A 26,240-nucleotide genomic window follows, 5' to 3' on the forward strand; every position below is an offset into this window, starting at 1 on the left:
GCAATAAATGACACCATAAGGACGGCTGTATGTGTTTCGTTTCCTTACACAGTGAGCGGCTGTAATACGCCAGACATCCAGTCAAAAGAAATGACATACAAAAACATAATATTTCGGCCGTCCACCTGGCCAGCATCTTCATGTGAGTAAGCTGTCGTACTAAATCGTCGGAACTGGAATTGAACGGCAGCGGAGGCTCCTACGAACAAAGCCTGTCGGTGCACCGCCAATGCACAGACGTAACTGCCCTCTAGCGCAAAGCACAACAGCGGACGGGTGGTAAAAGCTTGCGCAAACAAAAAATCTATATCAAACACTGATGACTCTTTGAATGGTTTCAGAGCATGTTACCACTGTGTCTCTGCCGTCGTACTCCTATTTCATTTTATTTTATTTACTTAGGTTTTCTGTATTTTAAAACAGTCTGAGAAAAACCGTGGACTGTTTGTTTAATAACCAGCTTTAGTATTACTTTTTGTGGTTCCACAAACTTCAGCAATACTCCAGAATAAGTAACATGAGACTTTTGTGAGCAGCTTCTTTTGTAAACTGTTTGCAATTTCGCAGTGTCCTACCAGTGAATCGAGATCTGCCACCTGCTTTACCTACAGCTGAGTTTACGTGATCATTCCATTACATTACCCCACAAGATGTTGCACCCCGATGCTGGCCTCAGTGTTTTCAGTTGTGACTCGTGATAAAAGTAATGACTGTATGATAGTTGTCACCGAACTGTCAATCTTTGCACCACTTTGAAGGCTCATGATGACCTGACTGGATATATGTGCATCTTCCAACTACTTGGTACGGTTTTTCGTTCTATGGGATCTACAGTTTATCATAGGTAACCAAAGGACTACCATAGTCATAAATTCTGAACAAAATCTAACCGGAATTGCATCAGAAGCTATTGCCACTAGAAGTTGAATTTGTACAGCAAGAAGTGTACGTGAGTACAAATCTTGTGGGTATAGAACCCATACATTTCCTCCAGAATTTACTTACAGAATTATAATATTTCTGAAATCTACGTCCTCCTCAAGATCATTAATTAGCCCAGGGTAGAATCATGTGTTTAAATTGAAAACTGAACCATCATTTCTGCGCAACACTACCGAATTTGACCCACCTGTGTATGCTGATGACATTTGTATAATGATAACGACACACATTTAGGTGTAACTGAGACATGTACAAGTAATAGTTGGACTAATGATTGTACATGCCTTAATTAGATGGGAATGTGTCGTTATGATTACATTTAGTCTACGTGACTACTTATAACGCACCGGCGATACCTGTAATGTCAGTTGAAATCTGGATGTACATGGCAACAAAAATGACAGATGACCTTACGACCGACGCTGACCTTCTTTCTGTTCTTAATTTGTAGCATCTCACATAGTAATCTAAGAAATCTCTCAAATACTGTCGTCGGTCGATATTTCACCATAAACAACCTTTTGTATGGCCAATCTTTTATCCAACTCCTGTGATACCATCTTCCATTTATTCTGTTTCGTGTTAAACTTTCCCTCCCCACATGTATTATACGAAATACCCTCGACATTCTGTTTTAATTTCCTTGCCTTTGTCTTCGAGATGAGCTCCAACTCTCGAGTGACCTATATACTGACACGTTCACTATTCCTGAGTGTCTCTCTACACTGCGGCTTTCACGTGCTAACAAAAAAGGTAATTTTTTACACGGCCTATGCTTGAAGCATTTTCTCAACTTTCACCCTATCTGCCCATCTCATTTAGGGTCTTTTAATACTTCCTAACGGTGAAGCGCGATTTTCTGAAAAAGTTTTGTTTCAATATGTCAGACGTAAGCTTTTTTCGGCTTCCTTTCTTCGTCCATATTGCGTAATCTTGCTATTCACATAGCACAATACTTTTATATCATCTAGTACCGTGCCTACCCTAATTTTGATGTTCAAATACTACACTAAATTACTTTTGACTTAACTTTGTTTATTGTTAAACGTAGTTATAAGTCCATCTCATTCAATGGAAGTCCTTTGTCTCCCTTATTGCCACAAGGTTTACATATTATTTTAGCTTTGTCATTGTTACTGCTCTCCTTGCACTTTTACTGAGAAAAAGGCATGCGAGATAAGGAAACAGAAAAGCTGCTGTACTACTCGTTTAGCATGCAAAGGACACCTTCTGTGCTTAGAGCCGACCGCCGCATCCACCTTTCCGAGTCAGTTCATCGCTGTTATGGTAAAAGCACTACCAAGCTAAGGAGAAACCAGGCATCAAGGCATCAAAGGTCTCGAACCACTGTTCACATCTACCGCAACTATCCTACTTCATGATGGTCAGCCTCTGAGGCACCTTCATTTTTGGTAAGTACCGGTTTGTGCATCCGTACACGAGATGAGGAATAATCGGGTTTTATAGGTTTATATGCGGTGAAAGTGGGAATGGCAATACTTTCTTGAGTGAAGTTGTTCATCTGCATATATACGGCCATGTTGTTACTGTTACCTGGGAACAAATAAAATTGAGTGACATATCGAGTAGGAGCCGGTGGTCTGCTCCACCCGTCAGCCCCAGAACTGTTCATCTGGAGCAGAACCCCCATGTTCACGATTAACGGCTAAATGGCTAGCACAGGTGAAACGTCCTCTTGCGACTGGGATTCCTTGGGACGTGGATGTAATCGGTGTAGACGTGAATGCTTGAGATTGATTAGTTACACATTCCGTAAAGTTGTACATCACCTAAAATATAGTTGTGCTAAAAATTGGAATCAAAACACCTCACATGTAATTCACCTTATTGTCGTCATAAAACGACTGAACAGGAACCCATATTCATAAATGTACATGTTTGAAGAAAAAAAGTTCGCTTAGAGTTTGCTTCTCTGCAGGGCCAAGAGAGTAAAAAGTAATAGTAACTTATCTACTTGTAACTAGGATAACGTTGATTTTAAGGAATTAACTAGAATGGTAACGGTGTTCAGTGCAAACGGCTGTGCAGTAATGGAGCAACATGGAGTTTATAGGTGTCAGAGGGGAGATATTGAAAATTATCAACATTTCTTGGAAGCAACTATGGTAACTGCAGTTATGGTAATCTTCCCATTCAATAGACTCAGGAAGATTGAAAAAATTATTTCACAAGTTTTCCGTTAAGTGCGTAAACGGTTCGCCGACCAAATGTGGTTCTTCGTTAGCCATTATTTAGTCCCTGAGGTGTACTTCACCAAACTATTTTGTAACGGAGTTTTGCAAACACCCTGTGCGTGGTATAATGATTGTTTCGATGGTGTGCATCATGGATCATTTACTTTCTTTATTTTTTCTTTTCCTTTTTTTCAAATTGAGAGATTATTTTATATATCAGTGGACCACAACCTTTCTGACACCTTTACCCCCGAGTGAAATCAGATACTAGCTAGTAACCGCTCACACCCTTTCTGCACGAGGCCCCTACCGTCATCAACCCTACCACCTAACTAAACTTTAGAATGAAAGGAATTTTCTTTGAACATTTATACGAAAGAAAAATGATATTTAGTTTTTGTAGGTCTTTTACTAAATCAGCACTAATGAGTCGATGAAACAATTGACACTTCTTATATCTAACTGCTTCGCGTAATGTAAAATTCAGACAGTAAAAATCATCAAGCGAAAATCTGATACGCACCACAGATATTGATCATTATTCGAAAAGATACACTCGAAAATATCAAGAAAGTAGGCAGAAGACTCATAAAAAAGGTCTTATTGCCCAGTAAGACTAACGAAGAGTGCAGATTGCAGAATAGACAAGAGACTGAGCAGATATCAAATATAATATATGACCTATAAACGTCGACTGAAATATGACGGGCACATCAAGAAAATTTCGGAAAGCTGACGAACTGAACAGATGTTTGGATGTATACAAAACTTTAAGAACGTAACGTTGATCACAAGAGGTAAAGAAATTGAACACAGGAACATGTTGATCGGAAGAAAGGGAGAAGATACATAGTGAAAGGATGAAAGAAATATGGCATTTGAGAAAAACTCACATTAAGTGCACGCTTTTCGTAGTAATCTGGCGGTCTGTAAGTATATATCAAACACTGTGTTGTAGGCCCTACAGCAGTGTTGTAGCATCATACAGAAAGATTATTATTAACGTTTAAACACCTCCGAAGGGACGTAGATGACTCTGAGACAAATAAATTAATATAAGAAAAATAGTGTCGTAGATGTTGGAAATTAGTTCAAAAACGGATGACAAATATTGGATACGTGGCTTCAAAACTCTTTCACCACAAGTTGCCTCCCTGGACGGGCAGTAGTTCGAGCCAATTGTTCATGTCGGTGTCGACCCAGGTCTACGTGTACGTCTTAAGTGCGGAGAGTTCAGGGTTCGAGTTTTGGGTCGGCAGGCTGTACGTTTTTCATTTCATGAGACATTATCCGTTTACAAAATGTTTTATTTTTTCCAGTCTCGCACTCTCCGCTGTTTTATTGCAAAGTTTAATACAACAGAAACCGAACGTATTGAATCAAAAGTAAATCAGTATAAGTTTCCCTACTACGTCGTTAACAGTAAATGGCCTCGTTTTCTATCCTAAATAATGTCTGTAAACAATATACGAGGAGCCAAAAGGAAAGAAAGAAAAAATAAGAACTGTTCTTACTTGATTACACCGAGGGCAATAATACTGTAACGTCTACGTTTACAACAGATCAGAGCTACAAAAACAAACTTCGCATCGATCAATCCTCCTTTCACCCCAAGCCCAATCGCTGGAAGTGCGGTAAGATAGGCATCTGGTGACGTCATATGTTCAACATTTCTCATCCATTTTTTGAGTATTTCCCGATATTTTCGACCCATGTGTCTTACATTATATTACTTGTCTCAGCGTCATCTAAGTCGCTTCCTGGGTCTCCAGACGTTAATAAAAACTGCCCTGCACCTATAGAGTTGTTTTGTACTTTCAATTAGTCCCTTTGTGTGTTGTGTAGTAAATAATGGAGCAATTGGTAATCTATCACGATAACTACCAACAACTCACAGCCGCATTTTTATCAAATATTTAAACGTGTGCGATGTATATGTCTTAACTTTACTGTCACAGATCGTGTTGCAAAGTACAAAGTGTATGTGTAGCTATAACGTCTACCAGATTGTGTACATGTGGGTGCTGATATTTGAAAGAAAATATTAAATTATTGGTAACTTATGCTATCATTATTACAATATTACGAAACAATGATAATAGTAACGGTATTTTCAAAATAATTTGGTTTCACAACCGAAAGTCAGTTGAACCCTTTCGTTTTTACCCCTGAGAAAATCTCATTTTAACTTTCAGGGGGTCGTTACCGGCAAGTTAAGATCCGCTGTTATAAATGATGACTCAAACACAGTTATAGAAAAGTGGACTTCGAAAGGAGTCATACTCTGAAGCAGGAAATTGTCGTGCAACCTACCAGAATATGAAACACAAATTTAACAATAAACATTTATTTCATATGATAATTTTTGGAATACTGAGAACGAGTGTAAGTTAAGAAAGTGCGCTGAGTGACAAAATTGGATGAAGTTGTCAGATTAATTTACGGTCACTGAAAGTTCCTGGAAAGAGACAGGAGTCACTGTTGAATTGTGTACGACGATGGTGACAGCTTAGAGCTGAGTCGTCCTGGTGCGGCGATCAGAAATTGACGCCCCGCTCCTTCCAGGCCTCGGTGTACTTCTTGGTGTACTCGCCCGTGGGGTCGTACTTGGCCTTCAGCTTGGTCCACTCTGCAGGGTACCTCTCTGAGACTTGCTTCAGGACCTTGATAGCTCTCTCCAGCTGGCTAGGCGTGCAGTCGTTGCATCCCGTTGACACCAATTTTGGCACCCTGCCTGTAGCAATGTAACAGAAAATCATGTGAAAATGTTTCATTGCAAACGGCGCAAGATATTGCCTCCTTAAGTTTAATATTATTGTTGATTTATATTTCCAGTGTGTAAGGGGTCCATAGGCCCTTACTTTAACTTTGCACTTGACACAGGTTGATAGGGCGAACAATCGATTGTGACGTGTTGCGAGATCGAGTGTTGAGTTGCGCCAGAGTGGTTGGCGGGAATGGTGTGTGTGTGAAGGCCATTGTTGAAATACAGTGTCTTTAACGGAGAAGGGTGTCGCCATCGCCGTGGTTAGACCCCTAAGTAATAGATTAATACCGGGAAAGTGAAGAAGTATCATTATGAAAGTGATCAGTGACGTTACTAGTGCCGATATTTGGTTTCGCGTCTACCGCGCCGGCCTAACCTTGGATTGCAGTGTTGGATGCAGTGATGTATTCGCGTGTGACGATAATGGAAAATGAAGAAAGCCTGTGCTGATATTAGCCGTAATTAGATATGTATGACGAAGGCAGTGGCTGTCTCCTTTTTTGTGTTTTGAGAAAAATATAAGTTCGTAATTAGTAAAACTGTGTTGGTGTTCCTCATTACCAAACATTCAGTATTATAGTATTGAGCAGAATGGACTGGAAAGTAACAACTTCCGTAGCAGTCAATTCCGATTACCAGCCCCATTAGGTTCACGTTCATGTTAATAATAAATATTGGACTGCTATTCAATCAGATCAGGTCGGGATAAAATCGGAGGAGTTACAAGTGCACTATCGGATTATTAATCATTTCATTGGATGATACTCGCTAGCTCAATGTACTAACAATAGATGCAGTACTCCTTGACTAGGAGTTCCTTAGAATGGTGCACTTAACTAAAAGACGAAGTAAAGAATGCATTCTTCAGACGCCGTTATCAGGTAAAGTGGGCTCCAAAGAGAGCTGTCGTGTTCTGCTGCGGCGGACATTTACTGCCATGAGAGAGAGTACAGCAACGCGGTGGCGGTTTATGTTGCTCAAGGTAGCAGAACCGCGATGTGCTGTCGCAACGGGTGGCAGGTTAGCCGCTGATGTGATGAAAACTATTTCAGGACAGTGTACCTGAAGAAGAAGCGTCGGGGGCGGAAGAAGGCGAAAGGACATGTTTTTAGTGCGAAGAAATGCGAAGAGTCAGAAATGATGGTCTTAAGCTGTCCTCTGAGGAATCTTCTCGGGGAGCACATGCCCCGCTGAAAGGCACAGACATGTTTTTGTTTGGCAGAGCTTTAAGAATGTAGGAGGGGAAATGGAACCTTCCAGAAAACGAGCTTCATGTGATTGGCTGCAGATTCATGGCCTATGTAGTGGAACGTAAAGCTATTGTACAAGCTACTGGGATTTGTGAGTGCAAACATTAGCGCCATGTGACCAGTAGGGAGCCGGCCGCGGTGGCCGGCGCGGTTCTAGGCGCTTCAGACCGGAACCGCGCTACTTCAACGGTCGCAGGTTCGAATCCCGCCTCGGCCATGGAAGTGCGTCATGTCCTTATGTTAGTTGGGTTTAAGTAGTTCTAAGTTCAAGGGGACTGATGACCTCACATTTTTTTTTTTTTTTTTTTTTTTTTTTTTTTACCACTAGAGACCTACGTATGATCTGGACAAGGACTTCCCTCCAGGGATTGACCAAGAGCACATCGCTGCTGGGACTGATGAGAGACATTTTCTTCTGGGGCTCGAGCATGAGATTCTCCTGGTGAGAGTCACAGTGGAGAAACTGGCGGTTCGGTTTTTAGAATCCTTGAGTTCGCGAGAAGCGGCACATAAAACCAATTTCCAGTACAGAAATCTTACTGTGTTTACTCGAGTGATGATTCTTTAGCTCTCTGTGGATCTGACATACTCTAAATTGAATCTTTACATGAGAGTTTAATAAGTCACAGCTGCAAAATACTAACGCGAATTCTTTACAGACGAATGTAAAAACTGGTAGAAGCCGACCTCGGGGAACATCAGTTTGGATTCCGTAGAAATGTTGGAATACGTGAGGCAATACTGACCTTACGACTTATCTTAGAAGAAAGATTAAGGAAAGACAAACCTATGTTTCTAGCATTTGTAGACTTAGAGAAAGCTTTTGACAATGTTGACTGGAATACTCACTTTCAAATTCTAAAGGAGGCAAGGGTAAAATACAGGGAGCGGAATGTTTGTTGTTATTGTGGTCTTCAGTCCTGAGACTGGTTTGATGCAGCTCTCCATGCTACTCTATCCTGTGCAAGCTCCTTCATCTCCCAGTACCTACTGTAATCTACTTCCTCTGAATCTGCTTAGTGTATTCATCTCTTGGTCTCCCTCTACGATTTTTACCATCCGCGCTGCCTTCCAATGCTAAATTTGTGATCCCTTGATGCCTCAGAACATGTCCTACCAACCGATCCCTTCTTCTAGTCAAGTTGTGCCACTAATTTCTCTTCTCCCCAACCATATTCAATACCCTCTCACTAGTTACGTGATCTACCCACCTAACGTGATTCTTGAGTTTCTCCCGGCGTATTTGATAATCAAAATATCCACGGGTGTACTGCCGGTCTACAGTGTCCAACGGGCACAACATTTCGGCGATCATACATGTCGCCATCATCAGGTGAACTGACGGACTGAGCTCCTGTGAACGTGCCGGCACGGAGATTCGTACGCTATGGCTGCTCAGTTCCCCCTGCCGGTTGGACACTGTAGACCGGCAGTACACCCGTAGATATTTTGATTACGCACCTGATCCTCAACATTCTTCTGTAGCACCACATTTCGAAAGCTTCTATTCTCTTCTTGTCCAAACTATTTATCGCACATGTTTCACTTCCATACATGGCTACACTCCATACAAATACTTCCAGAAACGACTTCCTGACACTTAAATCTATACTCGATGTCAACAAATTTCTCTTGAAACTTCCTGGCTGATTAAAACTGTGTGCTCGACCGAGAATCGAACTCGGGACCTTTGTCTTTCGCGGGCAAGCGCTCTACCAGGAGAGCTTCTGGTTCGCAGGAGAGCTTCTGTAAAGTTTGGAAGGTAGGAGACGAGATACTGGCAGAAGTAAAGCTGTGAGGACCGGGCGTGAGTCGTGCTTCGGTAGCTCAGATGGTAGAGCGCTTGCCCGCGAAAGACAAACGTCCCGAGTTCGAGTCTCAGTCGGGCACACAGTTTTAATCTGCCAGGGAGTTTCATATCAGCGCACACTCCGCTGCAGAGTGAAAATCTCATTCTGGAAATTTCTCTTCATCAGAAACGCTTTCCTTGCCATTCCCAGTCTACATTTTATATCCTCTCTACTTCGACCATCATCAGTTATTTTGCTCCCCAGATAGCAAAACTCCTTTACTACTTTAAATGTCTCATTTCCTAATCTAATTCCCTCAGCATCACCCGATTTAATTTGACTACATTCCATTATCCTCGTTTTGCTTTTGTTGATGTTCATCTTATATCCTCCTTTCAAGACACTGTCCATTCCGTTCAATTGCTCTTCCAAGTCCTTTGCAGTCTCTGACAGAATTACAATGTCATCTGCAAACCTCAAAGTTTTTATTTCTTCTCCCTGTATTTTAATACCTACTCCAAATTTTTCTTTTGTTTCCTTTACTGCTTGCCCAATATACAGATTGAATAACATCGGGGAGAGGCTACAACCCTGTCTCACTCCCTTCCCAACCACTGCTTCCCTTTCATGTCCCTCGACTCCTATAAGAGCCATCTGGTTTCTGTACAAATTGTAAATAGCCTTTCGTTCCCTGTATTTTACCCCTGTCACCTATAGAATTTGAAAGAGAGTATTCCAGTCAACATTGTCAAAAGCTTTCACTAAGTCTACAAATGCTACAAACGTAGGTTTACGTTTCCTTAATCTTTCTTCTAAGATAAGTCGTAAGGTCAGTATTGCCTCACGCGTTCCAACATTTCTACGGAATCCAAACTGATCTTCCACGAGGTCGGCTTCTACCAGTTTTTCCATTCGCCTGTAAATAATTCGCGTTAGTATTTTGCAGCTGTGACTTATTAAACTCATAGTTCGGTAATTTTCACATATGTCAACACCTGCTGTCTTTGGGATTAGAATTATTATATACTTCTTGAAGTCTGAGGGTATTTCGCCTGTTTCGTACATCTTACCCACCAGATGCTAGAGTATAGTCAGGATTGGCTCTCCCAAGGCCGTCAGTTGCTCTAATGGAATGTTGTCTACTCCTGGGGCTTTGTTTCGACTCAGGTCTTTCAGTGCTCTATCAAACTCTTCACGCAGTATCGTATCTCCAATTTCATCTTCATCTACATCCTCTTCCATTTCCATAATATTGTCTTCAAGTACATCGCCCTTGTATAGACCCTCTATAAAAATACTCCTTCCATCTTTCTGCTTTCCCTTCTTTGCTTAGAACTGGGTTTCCATCTGAGCTCTTGCTATTCATACAAGTGGCTCTCTTTTCTCCAAAGGTCTTTTTAATTTTCCTGTAGGCAGTATCTATCTTACCCCTAGTGAGAAGAGCCTCTACATCCTTACATTTGTCCTCTAGCCATGCCTGCTTAGCCATTTTGCACTTCATTTTTGACACGTTAGTATTTCTTTTTGCCTGCTTCATTTACTGCATTTTTATATTGTCTCCTTTCATCAATTAAATTCAATATTTCTTCAGTTACCGAAGGAATTCTACTAGCCCTCGTCTTTTTACCTACTTGATCCTCTGCTGCCTTCACTACTTCATCCCTCAGAGCTACCCATTCTTCTTCTACTGTATTTCTTTCCCCCATTCGTGTCAATTGTTCCCTTATGCTCCCCCTGAAACTCTGTACAACCTCTGGTTTAGTCATCCTTAGATTCCCACCTTTTTGAAGTTTCTTCAGTTTTAATCTGCAGTTCGTAACCAATAGATTGTGGTCAGAATCCACATCTGCCCCTGGAAATGTCTTACAATTTGAAACCTGGTTCCTAAATCTCTGTCTTACCGTTATATAATGTATCTGATACCTTTTAGTATCTCCAGGATTCTTCCATGTATACAACCTTCATTTATGATTCTTGAACCAAGTGTTAGCTAGATTAAGTTATGCTCTGTGCAAAATTCTACCAGACGGCTTCCTCTTTCATTTCTTACCCCCAATCCATATTCACCTATTTTGTTTCCTTCTCTCCCTTTTCCTACTGACAAATTCCAGTCACCCATGACTATTAAATTTTCGTCTCCCTTCACTACCTGAATAATTTCTTTTATCTCATCATACATTTCTTCAATTTCAACGTCATCTGCAGAGCTAGTTGGCATATAAACTTGTACTACTGTAGTAGGCGTGGGCTTCGTGTCTATCTTGGCCACAAAATGCGTTCACTATGCTGTTTGTAGTAGCTTACCCGTACTCCTACTTTTTTATTCATTATTAAACCTACTCCTGCATAGCCCCTATTTGATTTTGTGTTTATAACCCTGTATTCACCTGACCAAAAGTCTTGTTCCTCCTGCCACCCAACTTCACTAATTCCCACTATATCTAACTTCAACCTATCCATTTCCCTTTTTAAGTTTTCTAACCTACCCCTCCCGATTAAGGGTTCTGACATTCCACGCTCCGATCCGTAGAACGCCAGTTTTCTTTCTCCTGATAACAAAGTCCTCTTAAGTCGTCCCCGCCCTGAGATCCGAATTGGGGACTATTTTACCTCCGGAATATTTTACCCAAGAGGACACCATCATCATTGATCCATACAGTAAAGCCTCATGCCCTCGGGATAATGCTATTTATAACTTGTACAGAAACCAGATAGCAGTTATAAGAGTCGAGGGGCGCGAAAGGGAAGCAGTGGTTGGGAAGGGAGTGAGACAGGGTTGTTGCCTCTACCCGACGTTATTCAGTCTGTATATTGAGCAAGCAGTAATGGAAACAAAAGAAAAATTCGAGTAGGTATTAAAATCCATGGAGAAGAAATAAAAACTTTGAGGTTCGCCGATGACATTGTAATTCTGTCAGAGACTGCAAAGGACTTGGAAGAGCACTTGAACGGAATGGACTGTCTTGAAAGGAGGATACAAGATGAAGATCAACAAAAGCAAAACGAGGATAATGGAATGTAGTCGAATTAACTCGGTTGATGCTGAGGGAATTAGATTAGGAAATGAGACACTTAAAGTAGTAAAGGAGTTCTATTATTTGGGGAGCAAAATAACTGATGATGGTCGAAGTAGAGAGGATATAAAATGTAGACTGGCAATGGCAAAGAAAGCGTTTCTGAAGAAGAGAAATTTGTTAACATCGAGTATAGATTCAAATGTCAGGAAGTCGTTTCAGAAAGTATTTGTATGGAGCGTAGCCATGTATGGAAGTGAAACATGGACGATAAATAGTTTGGACAGGAAGAGAATAGAAGCTTTCGAAATGTGGTGCTACTGAAGAATGTTGAAGATTCGATGGGTAGATCACATAACTAATGAGGAGGTATTGAATCGAATTGGGGAGAAGAGGAGTTTGTGGCACAACTTGACAAGAAGAAGGGACTGGTTGGAAGGATATGTTCTGAGGCATCAGGGGATCACAAATTTAGCATTGGAGGGCAGCGTGAAGTGTAAAAATTGTAGAGGGAGACCAAGAGATGAATACACTAAGCAGATTCAGAAAGATGTAGGTTGCACTAAGTACTGGGAGATGGAGAAGCTTGCACAGGATAGAGTAGCATGGAGAGCTGCATCAAACCCGTCTCAGGACTGAAGACCACAACAACAACAACATGAGATCACGTGACTAGAGGTTTTGTTTCTGTCTAGTGAGTAAACAGAAATATTGACTTGTGTTCTGACTTGTACTGAGGTAATTGTGGCCCTAGGAGTTTGCAAATGGCATACTGCATCTACTGTGTAGGCAAAGAATTGCATCTAAGTCATGTACATCATCTGCCACAGTCAGCATATTGGGAGTGCAGTACAACTGCTGTCCGCAAGTCAATATATGATACGTGCACTCCAGTACGACATGCAGACAAAAACTCGCCGTAAATGAGATGAGTTCCATATGGTTACCCACTGAGCATTTTCTTAAAAAGCCAGTCAGGGTGTATGTCTTTTGATCCTCGCTGCTAACCACTGCCAGCCAGCTTTGTGTCCCTGTTGGTCCATCGTGGGTACAGGTCAGCGCCTGGTCAGATATTTACCAAAAAAAAATTCGCGAAACAGCCGCTTATTTTCTGATGTTATTTTATTTACAACGCTGGTTTCGGAGTCTCATCAATGCCATCTTCAGGCCCATATGCACTCCATGTATCCAGAATCACATAGACCGATACACGCATAACCGGAGCCATAACACCTGGATTCCGTGATTTTTTAAATTTTTTAAATTTTTTTTTTACCAAACCGTGCAAACATGCATCCCGAGTAACGTGTGCTCATTTTTTGTCAAGTTGCACAAAAAATTCACGGAACACAGATATTCATGGCTCCAGTTATGCCCGTATTGGTCTATGTGATTCTATACACATTGAGGGCGCAGGGGTCTGAAGTATGCATTAATGAACTGCGTAAGCTATTCGTCTAAATAAAATAATACCCGAAAATATACGGCTGTGTAGCAAATTTTCTTTGGTAAAAATTCTTCGGTAAACAAACTTTGTTTCCATTCGTCTAATAACGGGGATCGAAGTCTAAAGTAACTGAAATAGATGTTCGGCCAATCTCAAAATTACATATGAGGTAGAATCGAATATTGTGTAATTCATATTAATACAATTGTTTTGCCCTCTACATGTCTTTTGAGAATAAACAGTTTACGGTATCCACATTGTGATTATTCTTATACTATCCCTAGAGAAATAATTGGTTTGATGCCATAAACTGAACTGATGAAAACCTACTACTCGATCTTACTATTTATGGAAATCCCTAGGTAGGCTGGCAATGGGAGGGTGGTTTTAATCATTTGTGGGCGTGAGAATTCCATTGTGAAGGCCACATTACGCTGCCACGCATATACACGTCATTTGTTACAAACACCACGTGGGTTTACAAGTGATGTTCTTCAACATAATGTACCCGGAAAGAGAACGAATTTCCCTTAATAATGAATATGCTGTTGACCGTTAAAACTGCCACACCATAAAGACAGCACGAAAAATCAGTCAAAGTGACATCATGCGCTTGTATGTGCGAGCGACTGGCATTTCAGCGCAACTGCAGGAAGTGGGTAAGACTAAATCAGCTATATTCTGGACCTAACGATAGGTTAATCAACGGGTTTGTCATACAGAAATTGCAACTGAATCTTGTTTTTTTCGGAGAAGATCTTGTTACGCCGTCTTAAGGAGAAGAAAATTCTACTTGTAATCCGACAGCAGCTGCATTGTGGGACTCTCAGCATGGCGACCACCACGGCCGTTTTCACTGACGCAGCAGCACATAGCGGTAGGGCTCTAAATATGTCGTCTTCCAGATGGGTGCCGCTTCTGCATGCAGCATCACCATGCATGTGTTCATGTTTGGAGACACAGAGGAAAACGAACGTTACCAGAACGCGATATTCACTGGTTCGTTGGCACGGGATACCTTTAGTATGCAACGTGGTTACATTTGTAGAAATAATTCAAAAGCCAAGATCGCTTAAATGCTGTTTATTGGATAACCGGTTTCAACACACTAAAGGTGCCATCATCGGATCTGAATGTAGATTAACATTTATAAACCATTAGGATTTAACGATACGTGAGGCAGACCAGTTGATATAAAATCATTGTCACAAAAAATAAAAGACAACTGCTCTCATGTTTATTCTTTTTCATAGGATGTGTAAACCTGCAGCCAGAATATAAAGCTATTTGGTACATGACCGCTGCTCGACTAACAGCGGTCGGCATCATGGCACCTTTAGTGTGTTGAAACCAGTTATCCAGTAAACAGTATTTAAGCGATCTTGGCTTTTGAATTATTTCTACATCAGTGTGATCGCCCCACTACGCACTATGTATTCACTGCAACATGATTACGTTCGTTTTGAGTAACCTGTTACCTAAACGACAGTCATTACGTTTCTTTCTTGCTCAGGCTAGCGGATGTGTCCTATCTCCGACGTCTCCATGAATTTGTCTTTCAACAGAATAATGCAAATCAACTGGTTACCCGTGCTATCCTGGTCTATTTAGACTGTTTCCGTCGTCAGCACGTTATCCACATATCTGACTCAGTGATCACATCTGGCGAACAACTGACGAGAGACTGGCACGAAACCGTTCGCAAGCCACTAAGAATGATTAAATATGATACAGAGTTGAAGCCGTGTGGAAGGACGTACCCACAGCTGACATAAGCTCAGGTCGATTCGATGCCGTTCTTGCAGCCAAACGTGACAGATCTGTATACCAGAATGCGAACCGTGTGCACTCCATATCTCCTACAAATTTAATCATGTTTTCGTCCTACCATATCGATACACACAATTAGTAACATTTCATTTACTATCCCTTCTGGTATTCTAATTTTCATGGCTAACAGTGTTTTTTGTAATGAAAGGTAAAAGCGACGCCGGATTCATCAGTATCTAGTGACGAAATAATTTTACATCAAATCCACGGAGAAATTCATTATATGCCTGATTTTCTCGGCCACACGTTTAATCTGTCAACACACGTGGCGTTGAATGAACGGTCAATATGACACAACCCAGAAAATTTCAAGCACAAGACTTCAGTGAGTGTAATGTGAATGGTGCTTGAGATTGTCCATGGATGGTGGGAACAACACGTCTCTTACACCGTCTGGGGAGTAGTAGGAGCTTAACTGTTCTACAGATACCGAATAGTATTCCTTTGGTTTATTTCAATCAAACCTTCTTTGTAGTAACAAAAGAGCTTTTGTATCAGGTACTAATGTTTTTGACTCATTTACAGCACACACATATGCACCTGTGTTTCAAGATCATCTGCATCAAATGAACGATACGATTATTAGTGTATTATAAAGAATTGTTGTTTGAGTCACCTATTATTATGATTATTTCATTTCGTTTGTCTCTTTAAAATTCGTATAAACAGTAATTACCGACAGTATCTTGTACTTCATATCATAACAAAAGTTATACATAATATTACTGTGAATCTGTTGAATATGTAGTACCCGTGGATTATTGTATTCCGGAATCAGTAATTTCTGTTGTGTGATCCGCGGACACCACTATTGACCTTCCGTCTGTACTTCGTCCGTGCTTGCCATTAGATCGCTAACGACTGCCCTGAGATGCATGCTTCTGTCTGTTAGCGATCGTACTCCGATAGGACTCGATGCCTATATTTGTATTTCAAATTGCTCATATTTTGCAGACTGCGTCACAATAAGAACACGGCAGAAATTCAGTGTGCAAGTAAATAAACAATACTGAACTAAAAATGTACAGGGTTAACAGCTGGACCTTAAAACAGTGAGAAAATACTTCATACTGAACAACAGGCAATGCTAAAATTACTGTCACTGGCAATGGGCCTTTAAAGTTGACGCATGGGACTGATGCCGCTTGCTACGTTATCGTATAAGAATATCAGACAGCAAAGGAAACATCTGTACCCTAATATTGAATGAAACGTTCGCTTTAGCACAAACATCTTGAAACGAAGAATCCAACAGATGATATAAACTGGATTCGCAGAGAGAAGAAACGAAGGTGATTCTCTTCTACACAGAAGCGATCATTGTGCGAAAAGGTAAAGACAAAGTCAGAAAGAGATGGACAAGAGATGGAAAATTGAGAAGTATCACATTTTTTACAGGAACCTAAACAATACATCGTTGGGGATTAAATGGGGTGGGTGAGCAAAGAACATAAACTATGGAGGTATAAATTATCGTGATTATACCAAAGTGCCATAATTCCTTGTTTAGATTAAAGCAAAAGGCGAATTGTAAGCTCTACCTTAATTGGCAAGAACATTTCTGAGCAGGACATGAAATTTCCTATATGATAGAACACTGAAACGCTACGAATGAGTGTAAGATTTATTTGACAAGGATAAAGTAGCACGTCTTCCTGATATCACGGGATTTGTATGTTCATAGACTGTTGTTGCTCTTAGGGGAACACAATACCACCTTATTGCGATTGCACACCTGACCAGGAATAAGAAACAAAGTTTCTTGAAGGGATGCCATGAAACCTCCTACGCTACTTTAAAGAATTTGTTGTTATTAATCTCGAGCATGATTTGGCCATTTTGTATACCAGAGTGCTACATCATAATCCACGAGCGTAAGATTTAATCGAACGTATAGGAAAACGGGAATAGAACTCTAACGATGGTGAACAGTGGAAGAAAGAAGCGAGAGACGAACGAGAAAGAAGGAAGCTTAGCAGTCGCACTTACTTTTGATCTCCTTGCCCTCAGTGGTGCACTTTCCGTCGTCTGCATCGAGCATGCACTGGATGTAGGATTTCAGGAGGCGGTCGTTGTTGAGGATCTCGTCCACGTTCACTTTGTCCAGCTTGTCATCGGCTTTCACTGAAACTGCAACGGCGGCTACGAGGCAGCAGCAGAGGATCAGGTTTCTCGCCATGGCTACTGGTGCACTCCGCCCGGAATGTGGGATGCGGTCACAGGTGACTGCTTCTTATACCTCCGCTCTGGCGTATGAATACCTATGACGGGATAACAGGGTCACGAGGTGGGGCGCCCTCCGGAAGAACTAGCGCTGACACGTGCGATAATGCAAAAAGTACGTGTCTTTGCTCAACTCCTGCGCCCTTGAAGAGCCAGTTCTCGCTGTAATTACCTCACCAGCATCCCGCGGTATGGAAGACAGCGGAATAATCGACGTTGTTATTAAGCAATATACGTAGCATGTTGTGGTTTCCTTAAATATGCTAGGCTCTATGCAAATCAGAATTAATGTAGAAAATTCTATTCGTAGTAGCGGTAACTGAATCATGCTCTGCAAATGTCACCTCCATGGGAGGCCGTGATAGTCGCGTTTTGCGTACCATGCGAAAAGATAAATAAATATTTTCTGTTAGCAACAAAAAATGACATACATGGAATAACATTATAGAAAAGCGTACGTGTTAATAAGACGAACTATTGTTTAATATCTATGCGAAAAATCCCAAAACACCCTAATAAACTAAATTTTTCTCGCTGTAACTCGTAGGTCAAATACTACAAACCAGTTCTCGTCTCAGTATCCCACCGTACAAAAACAGACACGTGAGTGCGAGGAATTGTCTTATCTGGCATACGTTTTATCAAAAGTGGCAAAAAATTTCATTTTATTTTTTTGAAGTCCACTACTGTTTGTGGAAATTACGATACCAAGAAGAAAACGCATGAATTCAATTAATTTAATACCACAGCTTGTGTATATAACAAGTAACAAATGATTGCCTTTTCAAATCGGTACATGTCCTTTGAGCCTTAGTATTCAATATCTCGTGTGGCCACCATGCGGTCTGGAACCGAGCGACCACTCCGGTCCCAGGTTCGAATCCAGCTTCGGGCATGGGTGTGTGTGATGTCCTTAGGTTAGTTAGGTTTAATTAGTTCTAAGTTCTAGGCGACTGATGACCTCAGAAGTTAAGTCGCATAGTGCTCAGAGCCAGAGTCACCATGCGCAGCAATTAGAGCTGCTATACGCCGTGGCATTGAATCAGTAAGGTTCTGAAAACGGTCCTGAGGGTTTTTACTCCACGCAGTTTGTATCGGAGCCCACAAATGCGTGACACCAGTTACTGGAGGACCGTGACGCACCACGTGCCGATCAACCATCTCCCAGACATGTTCGATGGGCGCCATTCTGGCAAAAGTGCAGGCCAGGGTAGCAATGGTAGTCTTGCCTGTACACTCCACGCAATATGTGGCCAGGCACTGTCCTGTTGAAATGTGTCCTGTGGAGACGCATGAAACAGGAGGAATACCTCAGGCTCCACAACCCCCGTTAGGTACAGGTTTCTGTTCAAAGTGCCTTCAATACGTACGAGGCGAGATCGCCTGTTGTACGCAATGGCGCCCCGAACCATAAAATCTGGTGTTTGGCCGTTACGCCGCTCCACAATGCAGCCCTCCAGTTTGCACTCACCACGGTACCGCCGGACACGTATGAAGCAATCACTGTAGGACAGGTTGAAGCGGGACGCCTCCGAAAAGATTGCAAGTTGCCACTTAACATCCCAGTGACGGTGTTCACGTGCCCATTGCAGTCGTAGGAGCTTGTGGCTTCTGGACAATGGAAGGCGACGTATGGCACGCGTGCAACGAGTCCAAACTGCAGCAGACGGCGACAAACTGTCGATGCAGAGAAATTCACACCTGTTGCAGTGCTCCAGCGACGAGCCAACACTGTGGATGACGCTGTACGGTGCGTAATGGCAATGCGGACAAGATGACGGTCATCCCGTGCTGTTGTCATGTTCCGTGGTCGAGTTCCCGCTCGTCGCTGCGTACGACCTTCCTCTATCCACTTGCGCGGTGCCGGGGCTAGCAGTGTATTTAACACTAAATTCTTCGAGAATCTTCATACATAAATGATGCTCTAAGCCCCCGCCCCCTCCCCCTATTCTAACTCCGACATTTGCTGTTGCACATGGATTAAAAAGAAACGCGAATTGACTGTAATCGATCCTGCAAGTGGAGTGGAAAAGAGTTTGGCACCTGCAATAATTTAGTTTGATAGACATTAATTAAATAAAGGAAAGTTTCAGTAACGTAGTGAGAAATGAAATGGTTGCTCTGCCGATTAACAGAATGAAAGTTCTGTCCAAAATAACAATATGATTTTTTATGACTAAACTCAAAATAATAAACAAAACACATGAAACATTTACAATACATCAAATTGGCTCAAATTGGATACTCAAATAAATGCTGTGAAGGCGAAGTTGTCCCTAAACTAGATTGTGACATTTATGATGAAGTGGTATGTGGAGCCAATTCCTTGCAACTCAAATCTTAAGAGAAAACACACAGCCAACCCAACATTAATTGCTGCTACCCAAGACAGAACAAAGTTAGAAAAAGACCAACAGGCGCACTCTGCTGAGCTCTGATTATCACCTAGGAAAATCCCTATCTGCTGGTGCTGCGGACATACATTACCAAACTGTCTTCTTAACTGTCAGAACTCGATATGTCGTACCGGAGGCGATGGCTGGTTGCTTCGACGTCCCGTCGTGGTGATGATAATATCGCGAGTATAGCCCAAAATAAATTATCCTGGTTTGGTTGTTCCAGACTAAAGACTTCCTAGCAATACAAATGCGCCTCTGAGGGAGACGAAGAAGGCTCGCCACACAATCACTGACGGTACAGTGATTGATTTTAACAAGCGAAGTCACACTGTAACTCCGATACAGTCAACTTTAGCCAAAACTGCTCAAGACAGACAACATAGGCCACCTGTACGCAGAACGCTCAATTGCCAACTGTACTCGGAAAGTTACGTTGAAGTCGAAACTTCAGCAACTTCGTCAAACAGTTACAATTAAATAAAAATATATTAGACAGCCAATGGTAGGCAGGCTGTCCAGAGCAGCGAGAGCTCAGTCTTGTAACCTATTCCGACCGAAAGGCGAGAGCCGACTACCACAAGAGCATCCGTACAAACCGAACACAGAATATTCGTGCCCCCACGACAGTGGCCGTGGTTAAACGTTCCCATCAGCAACTCGAAAACTGGCGGAAAATTCCACTCTATTGCCGAAGCACTACCATTCCACCAATGGAGATTCTTGGCGCCAATTTCTGCGCTGATTTTGCTACGTCATGGAGCTATGCCCTCATAAAGCCAATCACAGTTACTATATGGCAGAAAACGTGGGAATTTACGCGCCAAGGCTGTTTGGGAACATATGTCATTCCCACGCCTCGCTGGTAGCCCACCAGAAAGTGTTTTCGCTAAGTTTCTGCGAAGTAACAGAACCTCTAGCTACTTCAGGCCCCTGCGTGCGTGTCTCCGCCGCTATTCTACAATGTCGGCGTCTGGAAAGCATTCAGTCGACTCCCTCACACCTGTCGGCTTACCCTTTCAAGATCAGCAGTGCCCGCCTGTAACCGGACCACTCGGGTGACGAGAGACGCTGCGTGGGAAGTCCGTGTGTGAAGGAATAGCAACTTTTCACTGCATGCAATTAGAGAGGAAAATCGTAAGATAGAAATATGAGAGGGGGCTCATGCCACCTCTCATAGCCCTTACGCCATTTTAGATTGTAATTGGTGAGCGGTTGGCTCGCTTAGGAGCAAGGTAGTGAGTCAATCGCCCAAGAACAATCTTGAAAACTGACTCCACATGCCGCGCTCTATAAAAAAAATCACTGCAACTGAAAAATGCAGCTCATAGAGGGAGGATTATTTATGATGTAGCCAACTTCACCTTCTTAATATGGAACTCTAACACTCACATCACACATCCATACCCAGGGATCCCCTTCCAAACACCGATTCACACAGACATTCACACTCTAAATATGGTCCGGGCACGTGAGCCAAATATGGAGCAGTTTATTCTTTACAATCAGAGTTGGAGTGCTCCGCAATTAAATGCCCAAGATGTTACAACAATTTGAATCATTAAACTAACTGGAACTCACTCACACATGACACTATTTAAGTTAACAATCTCTTTGTGAGCTTTCAGAATCTAATTACAACCTCTGATTCATTCTGTCTCCCTGCAGCAAGAATAACCTTTACAAAACTTTCCCTGAACTGATGGTCCATTCACAAGAACAGTGGTGGTATCTGCTTCAGTTTATGGGGACTTCCGGCACACTGTTTGCATACACACAACAATAAATACAAAATACAAACAAAAAACATGGTGTGGGGAACAATACAGTAATTTGTAATTTGTGCGCCCTACTCTATCACTTACATAAGAATTACAGTGTAAAACACAAACACATACAAGGTATAACATACATTACAAAAACAACAGTAGAGAAAGAAATTTAAGAAAAAAAAACAGGGTTCATGGGATGTCAAGTTGCGCTTGCACATTGCACAATGTTCACGACTGTGCTGAGAATGAGGCACTAAATCACATTGCTGGAAATGTTCGAAGCACTTCACAAATTCGTTAGTTTCTCTGAGGGGTTTGGTATGTTGAGTCATATGCATTGATGCATGTGATTCCATGTCTTGAGCATCGGAGCGTGGCTTTTTGGATGGGGCCACAGTACTGACATAACATATGGCTAAACGTCGGGTGTTGTTGCTACGTTGTTGCAACAGCAATAGGGTGTGCTGGAGCATCTGCAGTACGCTGTTGAGATTGCAGCAAGACCCACGCATATGATCACGGCAGTACGATAGGAAGACATAGGCTCTACTCATGTCGATTAAATGTCTCTCAGGTCCACTAGTTGGGGTGCATCACTAGTCCAGGTCTCTTCTCTCCCTGGACAGTACTTTACGTTTCTCAATATTGCAGTTCGATGAGGGATGAGGGCACATGGAGTAACTCCACAAGTGTGTGAGGTGATCCAGACAGGATTGGACTAGGAGCGACGATTGCTACGACTGCTCTCTAAGTGAGAGGAGAAGTTAAAAATGAGACAGTTCATTTGTTAGAGTTTGTGGCACGATACTGATTTGTGTATGCAGATCGGCCAATGCTAGTGAGTTGTAAACACTCAAATAGGTGATTATATGGCGGCCCTTTCTGTCCTGAGGCACATGAGGCGCAGGTTCTGACACATTATGTGATCTTCGTGTACTCACGACAACGTGGTCTGCTGCAGGGAATCCCTCCAAATGGCTGCCGCGTCCGGAGAGCTAGCTGGCTGTTGCGTGCTGGTCACATGTCAGTGTCAACGGCCAGCCACACTTTCGCTTGTGGCCTGGCGAGGGCTGTCTGCCGCCTAATCCCTCAGGTATACGGCCCGGTGACTGACAGCTTGTAGGACCGGGTGCTCCCGCGCCCTTCTCGTCAGGTGGCGTGCTGACCCTCCCCTCCCTGCAGGTAGCCGATGACCTCTTGATTTTGCTCCGCCTGGCCTCTGCAATGCCACGATTCCCGTCATCTGCACTGTTCTGACAAAAATCTTATGCCTAACTTTTTCCCATGACCTTCTATGTTATTATAAATTTACAGAACGATACATTGATAGTCTGTCATTTCAGACACTGTTATTTTAATTTTATAGTTATTAAACTATGGCTATCACTATAACAAAATCTTGGTGTATCTAATCTAGACATGGAAATAATTTATCTATATATTTGTGTAAAGAACGATCTCCATACTGTACATGATGTGTGACAACTGATGCTATGTATTGGATGAACAACAAAATTTGTGGGCCCGCACTAATGTTACTATTAATTACATAGATCGACAGTAGACATGCTCAAGAATTAACTACCATTTGCCAACGACCTACATTCTATATCTTTTGATTAAATTATGTTGTTATGCAGGTCGAAGTTTTACTGTGCTATAAAGAACATGCAACTATTCTACTTTCGCTCGCCTGTCGTCCCTCCATCTCAGGTCTGTGACTTGATGACCTGAAAAATAACATCCCAACAGGCGCGCGCCAAACATTCCTACTTCTGGTAGAAAACCCCAATAATATTAATCTAGTTATTGTTAAATCCTAAGGTTTAACTTATCCTAGTATATCGTACTTTTTTTTACGTTATACAATACTCTTACATAATTCCTGTTACGCTGAAATGTCTCGCTGCTCGCCGCTATTGACGACGACAGTGATGTGCGCGCCGTACGACACGGCCTCCGAGTTCTCACTATGCCGCACTGAAACTCCAGAGATTGGGTTAGCCATAGCTATACAAGACAATAAATTTATAGTTGATCTTAATTCTGTACGTGATGCAGTTTTAGCAATGAAAGCGCACCTTTCCAGAGGCAATGTAATATGACCAAGCCAAGACTGGTTCCTGTTGAGGATTCAGTCGCCCACAACACGCCAGCTTAACAGTATGTCACGAATATCCAAGTATAAGTCCCTGGTTATTCATCTGTGACAGTCGCAACCAGCACATTGGCATGGTAGGCTTTATGCCCGCAATTCTACCGTCAAGGGCACCATTGGAGTCAAACGCTCACAGGTTCACCCCGACTTGCAAGACAACGATGCTGGCGCATCACTGTAAAAACTATACTGGCCATATTCATCCTCGAAATCACGCAATATACCACAATCATGCAGTGCACTGTTGTGTGCCTGCAAGTATTGGTATGAACGTCTCACGAACTGGTTGTGGCCGCTATAGAGCGTATCACGACTTCTCAGAACGCTTCTAAAAGCACGTTCTTGTATGCGCCCGTTTGTGCGACATCTCCTCACTCATCATTATCCCTCAACATGGACACCAGACAGGAAAGGACAAAAACATTGCTCATGAAAAGGTAGTGTCTCCTACTCCATCGACATTGGAAGTCGCGAACATAAACAAAAAAAGGACAGCAGCAGGAAATTCTTATGCAAGACAACGCAGTGTGTTAATACTTTAGCAATCTTTATTAATGCAACGATTATTGTTCCCCGAAGAAAGGTTCATATATTTGCCTAATCTACTATGCACACCACTTACACTACTACTATAGCAAGGTTCATTTATTTGCCCATTCTACTATTTACACCACTTACACTACTACTATTCCACGAACTTCTTTATGTGAGAGATGTGGTGGAGTCCTATGGACTTCTTTCCTTTCAGCGTCTCCAATTCATAAGCATTGTGGTGAGCTGCTCTCCTTATACGGTACGGGCCGTTGTAAACAGAATAGAATTTTTTGGCATTTTATTTTTTGTTTGTTAGAGAGTCGGAAAGACTTCACGAGCACCCTTTGTCCAATTTGGAAGTATCGTAGACGAGCTCCCCTGTCGGCACGTCTCTTCCTGACCTCTGCTGCAGCCCGTATCCTCTTGAGAGCCAAATCCACTATGGCTCGGTGCTGCGTTCGCGCCCTTGGTGGGAAGTTTACGACTTCGGTTATCAAGTCCTTAGGAATCCGGTTTTTCAGTACTGTAATGGGTGCCAATTTTGTTATCCCATGGGGTGCCTCATTGATCACCTCCTGGAAGTCTTTAAGGAAAACGTCCCATGTCGTGTGCTGTTTGTTACAGTACAACCGGCACAAGTTTACGAGTTCCTTAATAACCCGTTCAGCAGAATTCGAGCTCGGATGGTGTGAAGATATAAAAATGGGATCAATTTTACATCGACGCAACGTCCCCTTCCATGTTTTTGACTTAAACTGTGGCCCGTTATCAGAAATAATTCTACTCACATGACCAACCTGTGGTAGGAAATCCCGGATTAGGACTCGTGATACAGTTCGTCCTGTCGCCCTCTTCAGTGCCGTAAAGGTAACGTATTTGGAAGTTAGTTCAACAAACACTAATACTAAGTATATCCTCTTCTTGTTCTTGGCAAAGGTCCCATCAAATTTGTTGCTGCTAATTGTCCTAATTTGGTCGGTACGATTGGGTATAATGGTGCCTGCATGCTCACAGTGGTGTGCTTAGCCTTTTGGCAGTCTTTACACACCGACAGTACCCTCCGAATTCGACGCTCCATGTTTCGAAAGTAACACATGGTCCTTAGCTTGAGATTGCGCTTGCGTGGTCCGAAGTGTCCATAGCTGAGGTGAGTATGCCATATAATCTTGTTTATTAGGTGTTCAGGGAAGCATACCCCCCATTCAGTGTCATTGGCATAATTTCGGTGGAAAATTATGCCTTTCCGCAAGAGGTAGAACTGCATGACGGTGGCGTGTCTTCTGTCTATCCATTTATGTTTCAATAACACTAGGGCAGGGTCCTTGTCTTGCTCCTTCTTGATGTCCTGGATACTACAGGTAATAAAATTTTCAAAGGCTACTTTCTGCATATAGAAAAGGCAGTAGTGATTTTCCTCCAGATCTTCTTCCATGTTGTGCTCAAATCCGATCGGTGACCGTGATAAGGCGTCTGCAATAATGTTCTGACTGCCAGGGATATATTCTATCGAAAAATTGTATTGCTGCAGATATGATGCCCACCTAATGAGCCGCCTGTGATTAAGCTTTGCAGTCATCAGGAACTCGAGTGCCTTGTGGTCAGTGTAGACCCTCGTCTTGCGACCAAACAGAAGGTATCTGAATTTTTCAAACGCCCATACAATAGCCAGCGCCTCTAACTCGGTTACTGAGTAATTCCTCTCACTCTTGGCTAGTACTCTGCTACCAAACGCAATTGTCTTCCACACCCTGTTTCCTTCATGTACATAGTCTTGGAACACCATGACACCCAGACCTGAGTATGAACTGTCCGTGACTATGCAAAGCTCTTCTGCTAAATTAGGGTGTGAGAGGATGGGTGCTTGTAATAATGCGAATTTTAATGCTTTCCATTCGGATTCGGCCGCCTCATCCCATTCCCAA

At 42.3% G+C, this 26,240-nt stretch overlaps 1 protein-coding gene across 1 annotated transcript; it reads right to left on the minus strand.

Moving 5' to 3' along the window:
• Nucleotides 1-5,468: 5,468 nt before the first annotated feature.
• LOC126262668 (ejaculatory bulb-specific protein 3-like) lies at nucleotides 5,469-17,428 on the minus strand. Its single transcript, XM_049959440.1, has 2 exons — nucleotides 17,225-17,428; nucleotides 5,469-5,871 (listed from the first exon to the last, which is right to left on the minus strand). The coding sequence occupies exons 1-2, from the start codon at nucleotides 17,412-17,414 to the stop codon at nucleotides 5,675-5,677; spliced, it is 387 nt and encodes a 128-aa protein (XP_049815397.1). The 5' UTR covers nucleotides 17,415-17,428; the 3' UTR covers nucleotides 5,469-5,674.
• Between the last annotated feature and the right edge of the window lie 8,812 nt (nucleotides 17,429-26,240).

This window comes from Schistocerca nitens, chromosome 6 (genome assembly GCF_023898315.1).
Source record: "Schistocerca nitens isolate TAMUIC-IGC-003100 chromosome 6, iqSchNite1.1, whole genome shotgun sequence".
Taxonomy (NCBI): Eukaryota; Metazoa; Arthropoda; class Insecta; order Orthoptera; family Acrididae; genus Schistocerca; species Schistocerca nitens.